Raw genomic sequence first — 8,200 nt, 5'->3', positions numbered from 1 at the left:
ACACACACACACACACGTTAAGAGGTTCATCTGCTGCCTGGCCCGGTTGGCAACGACAGCTGCAGAGGAGACAGCGGCAGACTCCTCCAAAAAAAAAAAAACCCAGTTAACTGCACTCACAAATGGCAAACTGTGCCGTGCTGCACTTATAAATAGCTGTGTTTGTTCTGGCCTGTAACAGTGCAAGAGGGGGCCGGGCTCAGATCACGCTGTCCCCACGGGGATCAAGTTTGGACTTGACCGGATCTTGGACAGTGGCTCACCAGAGGCGCTGACAGCTCTGCCCATAAAAAAACACACACAAATCGCGTTATGTATCATTTCCTACCAGGCTCGGAGGAGTCCCTTTTCCCATCATGAAACTCCTGTAATCCCCCACTGCAGCCGCTCTGGTGTCTGTGGGCTTTCAAGGGATTCACACTCTAATCTGCTTGTATAGAAACTGCATTTAATTAAACCAAAACTTAAGGCAAAATATAACCCATATTTTTCAATTTATGTAGTGGATTAGGTAACAATAAAAGCCCTTTCTCCCAACCCTGGCTCCCCATTCATCATTGCTTTACATTCCAATAAATTAATCTACCACAAAGCCCCTTGAAGCTGCATCATATCTTGGATAAAAGATCAACAAGTAGATAACAGCACTCCTGAAAAAGAGCAAACACTGGACATCAGAGAAAAGGGGCAACACAGGGTTACTTCATGTTTCCCTGGAGGATATTATGCCCTTGTTTTGGACCTTCAGCTATAATCTGTCATTTGCTAAGACTATCATGCCTTATCACAGCAGGAAGAGGTATATACATTTCATTCCGTGGCCTCCAGCCAAAATAACTTAAAGAAAAGCAGCTTTTTTGTGCGTTTCTTTCATTCACTTTGTGCATTTCGTTCATTTTTCATATGCTTGCAGCCTATTAATCATCCAGGGAAATATACACTCCATGATGTCAATGGATAACAGGCAGGAAATTATTAATGTGCTCAACATGAAGGAACATATGGTATTTAGGAACAGGAGAATGCCCGTGGGATAGCCGGAGAGTCTCCAGCCAGCACAGCCACAAAGACTGTGCCCAAAACAAGAGCTTAAGAGAGGGGGCTGCTGTTACTGCGGCATGGCTGCCACAGCTCAACTGCTGCAACAGGTGTGGAAGAGTGACAGGGAACAATAGGAGGGTTTCAACCAGCAGAAAATCACAATTACCAAGAGGTCAAGAAAAAAAATCCTATGTTTGAAATATAGTAGGAAAGTTATGAATTTGGTATTTTGACAATTGGCAAGCTTGTGTTGGATACATGTGCTCTACTTTTTTAGGTACTTTTCATATTTTTCTTCATTGAGATTGAGAGAGAAATGCACTTTTTTACACCACTGCATTTATTTGACAGCCGTAGTTTGTATTTACACCTTAAGATTTTAACATATTATAAGCTTATAAAGTGGAATGCATTGTTAGATGTTAAACCAGTGGTTCCCAACCTTTTAGAGAAGCAGCGTCTACTCTGAACCCTTTGTCATGTTTCAGATTTCTATGAGCCTGTTTACACCCTGGTATTAACATGCGTCCTGGGTTTATACCAGGTGTAAACAGGTTCTATGAGTTGTTAGCAGCTCCCCAAAGAGAGACAATCTCATTTAAATAACCATTGGTGGCCCAAAGAGGTCAAAGGTTTAGCTGTATGAATGGCAGTGTTGGTCCACCACTTTGGTCCAGACTGAAATATCTCAACAACTATTGGTTGTATGTTCATGACATTTGGTTCATTCATTTATGGTCTCAAAAGAATGCATCATAATAAGTTTGGTGATCCTTTGACTTATCCTCTCACACCACCAGCAGGTTCAAGTTGTTTTTTTGAACCCTTGGATGAATTGTTATAACTTTACATTAACTTTTCATTTAGTGTCATAAAGTCAAAGTGTTGTCCAACACTTTGACTTTATAAATAAATACTCACAGAACTACTGATATTCAGCCTCAGGTGTAGGCCTACTTGTGGTAGCAAATGTTAGCATGCTACCACACTAATCTAAAATGGTGAACGTGGTACTTGTTAAACATCAGCATGTTAGCATGACATTAGCATTTGGCTCAAAGCCACATTCTACCTGAGTGCAACCCCACAGAGCTGCTAACATGGCTGTAGACAGTCTTGTTTCTTTTGTCCTTCCATTTTACGACCTACCAGATTAATCTTGTGACCCTCAGGAGGGGCCCGACCCCTAGGTTGAAAATTACTGGACTGATTTACAAACAGTATATAAAATAGCTCCACTGGGAGCAACAGTAAAACACTCCCCACTGATGCATTAGTAATCTAATGATGTGATACATAATTATATATAAGTCACAGGGGATTATTTTACTTTTAATACCTTAAATATATTTTACTGATAATACTAATGTGCTTTTACTTGTAATAAAGTATTTTTAGATAGCTGTAATGGTATTTGTACGTAAATAAAGGATTTAAGTACTTCTTCCACTCCTGTGTTTGCCGCACTTTAAGTGGTACTTTTTCCCCCTTTCACCAGTGATTTATAGTACAGTGTTTTGGAAAGAAGCTCTGCAGTGAAAGTAGGGATGAAGTAACATAAGATGAAAGTTTCTGCGATTACTAATCCCCCATCATCCATGCAGAAAAAAGGGAGTGGGAGCAGAGATGTTGAGGTGGAGGCCATATAAGTGCAGGAAAAGGGGGAAATCAAAGGCTCCCTGGGACATTTCTGCGCTTGTAACTTATATATGTGTTGCCATAACAGAGTTCCTGTTAAAACCTGTTTACAGGAAGGTGTGTAGCTGTGAGGTACATTAGCCTCTAAAGTTGACACCGCCTCTTGTCAAAGGGAAATGGGTCAAGGTCCTAGTTTGTTTCATGTCACCCTGTCTCGGCCTCCTCTGCCGCTGGCCTGTGTCTTTTGTCACCTGGACTTACCGCCTCAGCCAATGAATGTCCTCCAGCTCTTAGCGGGTTTTCGCACAGTAATCCTTTTTAATACCCTGCTACTTTTGATGAGCATTTTGAAAAAGTTTCTCAAGGCCGTATGGATGTATTTCAAAGAGACAAAAGGAAACTGGAGCCAGTTGCCACCTCTCTCTCTTTGGCATACAGTTACACCTCACAACACATGGGCACATTCAAAGCGGAAAATAACTACACCCTGTGGGAACAATAAAACACAACTAATCACTTATAATGTAACATGGTCGTTATTGTGTTTGTAAGGTGTTTGTGTGTGTGAGCATGGGAATGAACGAGCACCTCAGAGGTTACCTCATCTCGCCTGTCACACTGTTTCTGCCAAAAAACATTCACTCTTTACCTTCATTATTTGGTCATAAAGGTGTAGTTAGAACAGAAACTGTTAAGGAAAGTTATTGTTGATCATGTTTCAAAGTTGTTGTTGGAGCTTCTCACTGGAACGGAGATCTTCACCTATAAAAATGTCAAGATTTTTCACCTGTTAAATAATACCTCTGCTATTCGACCCAGCAAACGACACTCTGATTGGTGGGGTTGTGAGAGTTACACAAGTTCTTTCTTTCAAGTCTGATTTGCTGTTTTAAACAAAGAGAAAGAAAAGGTCAGTGAGAAGGAATTGGCTTACTCTTTTGATTTAAAAGGCTGAATAACCTCCCATTCAGCTACATTAAATCAGTCAACTCTAATACCCTTCTTTACGCAGAAGCCAAGTACTGTAGTTCAACCTGAGTAACTTATTTTCAGAGGGTTGGTCATAAATAGATGAAGAAAAAAAGAAGGGTCACAAATATCTGCTGGCAGCCGGTCTTAAGAATGTCACCCACACACACAAACACACAGGTCTGCAGGGTCGAGGAGGCTGGGGACACAGCAGGGTGCTGAGGATTAAAACAGATCAAAACAAAGTTAATAACTGCTAATGAGAGCCTAGGACTCCCTGGGGACCCAATCCTGGTGTACTCAAGTCCAAACACTCCTCTGCTCGGTCTTTTGTTTCACTGTCTCACCCAATCTCCACTCCACTTTGCCCAATCTCACCCAATCTCCACTCCACTTTGCCTGTGCACAGAAGCAAGATGTGTGAGTGTGTGTTGTTTGAAGTTTAATGTTCAACTTAGAAGTTAATATTTTGCCACAGAAGCAGGTCTGATTGCCGTTTTTTTAATGTGAATGTGTCTTTTTTTCCCTTCTTTCTCTGTAGTGCCCATCTATGTGCCGTTCCTGATTGTGGGCTCAGTGTTTGTAGCTTTCATCCTGGTGGGCTCTGTGGTTGCTGTGTGCTGCTGCCGCTGTCTCCGGCCCAAACAGGAACTGTCATCAGGAGGTGCGTCAGGAGGTGGGTCTGGCGGTGGTCGCCTCTTGGAAACCATCCCTATGATGGCCAGTGCTGGGACCTCCAGAGGTTCATCGTCCCGCCAGTCCAGCACGGCCACCTCGTCCAGCTCCTCCGCCCCACCCGCAGCACCCCGCCCCGTCCCCCCTCCCCTCATGCGGGCTCAGGCGTCCTGCTGCCTGCCCCCCGATGCCAGCGTCTTTGTCAACATGCCCACTAACTTCTCCGTGCTCAACTGCCAGCAGGCCACGCAAATCATGCCTCACCAGGGACAGTTTCTGCACCCGCAGTACATCGGCTACGCCCACCCTGTGTCCCCTGCCCAAGCCTACCTGGACCCCACTCAGGGAGGATACAGACAACTCCAGTCCCCCTGCCCTCCTCCCACTGGTGGGTCCAGTGTCACCAGTGACCAGAAATACCCTCCAGTGACTGTGTGATGAGGGGCCAACCTGCAGACCACTCTGCCACTTTGTTGTGAAGTTTAACCTGTGAGGGCTGTGCCAGAGACCTCTTGGGGGGGACGCTGCCAGGGTGGAAAAAGAAAGGCAGGGAGTCAGACTCACATGAAGGACTCATAAAGCCCTTGAGGCAGCAGGGCCTGCCCTGTTATTGTGTGTGGTGTGTGTCTGTTTAGTGTGTCATATGATCTCTTGGCAAGTTTAAATGAGCTAAACTCAGCCTATGACGGGGTAAGATGGATCCATAAACAATGTCCTGTCTTGATGCAAAGACAAAACTGCATATTGGAGGGTTATACAGCCCAGATGGGTAATAATGCACAGCTAACTGCAGCTCAAATAAAGTCTGTACATGTGTTTGTGTTTGCATGTATGTGTATGTGAGAGCGAGAAAAAGATTTGTTGGCTTATATGTGCGGGAGTGAGTGATGACTGGATGATTTATAGCAGTGAACTGTACGAAAAATTGATATTCAAGCAAAAAAAAAAAAAAAACTATGACCACATGCTGTGTTAATGCCATGTGCACATCTGCACTTGTGAATGGTTGTGAGTGGTTTATACAATACAGTTTGTTTGTGTTGAAAGCATGAGGACAGAAAGCATGTGAAAAGATGTTTGTGCTGTATGTGTGTGTGTGTGTGTGTGTGTGTGTGTTTGTGTGTGAGGTCAGTGTGGAGTGTGGAGGGATGTGGTCGTATGAGTAACTGTAAGTGAACTGTGTGTAATGGGAAATGCAGGTGGCGTGATGTGAAAGGCAGTCGCAATCTCCCTGTAGACCATTTAAACTCTAATGAAGTGAACACAGGACATAGACTGTGACGCTCCACCCTACTATAGAACCCCCTTCCTACCACCCAAAAAGAAAAAACTAAAAAAATCCCCAACTGTCCAGAGTGGAAACACACACACAGATCCCCAAAATGTTTTTTAAAATATATTCACACACGACTGGCAGTTAATGTACCTGACAAGTGTGTGACAGAGAAGGAGTGAGAGGCAGCTCTCTGAAGATTACAGAGTTAATTATACAGTGAAAATTCTGCTAACTGCCCCCTTCACTTCTCTCCTGTGAGAGGTGTGTGTGTGTATTTAACACTCCCACAGTTCAGTGCGTTAGCAGAGGGCACGGGCAGCTCCAGGGCAGCTTTGAGTCATTATTTTCCACTCAAGAAAGGAGCAGAAATTGGGGTCATTGGTTGTTAATCTGAAGGAAAAAAAGAGTTAAAGTTGCATTTTCTTTCAGCCATTCTGTGTACTGTTGTGCGCTGGGTCACTGGTAACTCAGTAACATGCAACTCGAGGAATGTGCTGCTCCACTGAGCGTGCAGCCTGAGATGTCCCATAGTACTGAAACCGCTACGTCTGTGTACCTCATCTGTACTCCGAGCATGATGTCTGATAAGATGCAGTCGGCAGCTTGTGTTTGACAAACGAGAGTGAAAATGATGTATGAAAACTGGTCCAATTTGATGCAGGAGTGACATTTTTCATATGAATTCTAAAAAATAAATAAACTTTTAAACGGAAATCAGTGTGTGGAGAGCTTGTGTTGCAGCATTTTATCACCTTCTACTGTCTGTAACGTATAACAAGCGCTGCTTTGCGTTTTTAAAAGCAGATGTTTTTGTTCTGGATGAGTGATATTTACATACACACACTTGTAAACTTGGTTAACAAAAAAAACCCAAATGTGTGGTGAATGGGTTTTGCACACAGAGCTTTCTCAAATTCTTAATCCCTTTGAAACACAAACACTCCTACTTAAACACTAATTACACCCATTCACAGACAGCTCTACCACCCACAGAGGACAGAGCGAATACCTGTCACTTCACCCGACACACACAGAGGAGGAACAATAAACCCGCAACAATGGACAGTTTAAAACTATGGCGGTTGTGGAGGTGTAGTTTTGGCAGGCTCCTCCAGAAACTCGGCTACAGTAATGTGGAAAGCGGAGCGAGCCGCCTGGGGAGCCACTGGGGAGGAGTTGAAAAGCAGAAACGGCTCTCTGGCTCCTGCTCAAGCGCTGCCCCGATGGATTCTCCATACTGGAGCAGCTGTAGTCGGTTTGGGCTGGGTCAGATCCAGGAAGGTGGGTGGGAAAGGGGTCTCCAGTTGGACTCCATCGTTCTTAGGGGGGGTGCATTAATCGGCTAATGGTCTGTCTACACTGACTCTCCTGAGCTTAAAGAGGGAGCGTGGGAGAGGTTTATTTTGCTAATATATGAAATTATATGCATCTCATGTACAAATCAAGCCTTTTTGATTCATTTTAAGCATAAAATGTAAAACAAACTCCTCCCAGCTTACAATCAAGAGACAGAGACATTTAGTCAGGCCATGGATTGATTAGATTTAATGATTAGGACTCAGATGGACAACCCCCCTCTACCACCCTTTCAGTTGTGCATTCCTGAACCAGAGAGTGTCCTCAACACAGAGCACACAGACAATGGACTCTACATTCAGACAAATCCCAGAGCCAGAAAAACACATGATCTAGGCGAGTGTCTCAATCAGATCCCTTCTGTTTGGATGCCTATTAGCACTAATTCAAGTAAAATATTCCCTCTAAGACGTCTCCACATATGAGTACAAAAAACAGGCATTAATTAAAAGAGGAAACAAAATATAAACACATACACATTAATGTCCACTTTAATAAAAAATAAAAACAAAAGAAAACAGTCCAGTTAAGAGTGGGAGTCCAACAGAACTGAAGGAGGAAGCTCTAATGCCAGGCTTGCTGCTTGTATGTGAGCTGACGGTGCTAGACAGGCGGCATCAGGAATCACAGGAGTGGTCAGAAGCAACTGGAAACAAAGTGGATTATTATTTATTTTTTTAAAGCGAGAGATGTGCCACAGACAGAGGAGAGACGTGGAGGCAGCAGGAGCGGCTATGAGATGGAGATGATAGAAAGGAAGAAATGAAGGAAGAGATAAGCAACAGGAGGTCCCAGTTGGGTTAGGAGAGGTTGCAGCAGGTTGGTGGTCCAGTTTGGCGTTAGCGTTCTGCCTCAGTGGCATTTCTGTGGTGTTTGGCAGTGAGGCTTGGTACTGCGAGGGGACAAGGAGGGTGGGGGGGTTGTGGTGGGGGGCTAAAGCTGGGGTGCAGAGCTCCGGAGGTCCTCGGTCTTTACTTCCCTCCCTTTTTTTTTATTTTTAAAAGGAATTCACTGGCGCATGTGTGTGCGTGTGTTTATTTTGACGTCCCCCCTCCCCATCCCACGTCGGCATGTGATGACAGATTAGCTGAACCCACCTCACGAGAGACGAGAAAGGAACCGAGGAAGCGAACACACGCCAGCCGACACACACATGCACACAAACACAGGAGCGCCAATGCGTGCAGACATACATGCACGGGCAGATACAGACGCACTGGAATGCACACACGCACACGCACACAC

The 8,200-nt window shown here is 44.4% G+C and overlaps 1 protein-coding gene across 2 annotated transcripts in view; it reads left to right on the top strand.

Annotated features, from left to right (window-relative positions):
• Positions 1–6,313, top strand: part of LOC118323046 (protein shisa-2) — a 7,908-nt gene extending 1,595 nt beyond the window's left edge. For both annotated transcript variants that reach the window (XM_035654976.1, XM_035654969.1), the window contains one exon: positions 4,190–6,313. In XM_035654976.1, the coding sequence (XP_035510869.1) occupies positions 4,190–4,761 (572 nt within the window). In that variant the 3' untranslated portion in view covers positions 4,762–6,313. The remainder of the gene's footprint in view (positions 1–4,189) is intronic.
• The last annotated feature ends 1,887 nt before the right edge of the window (positions 6,314–8,200 follow it).

The sequence above is a fragment of the Morone saxatilis genome, unplaced genomic scaffold (assembly GCF_004916995.1).
Source record: "Morone saxatilis isolate NCDOM2014 unplaced genomic scaffold, NCSU_SB_2.0 Contig0, whole genome shotgun sequence".
In the NCBI taxonomy this organism is placed as follows: Eukaryota; Metazoa; Chordata; class Actinopteri; family Moronidae; genus Morone; species Morone saxatilis.
This window is presented reverse-complemented; position numbering and strand designations above follow the sequence as displayed.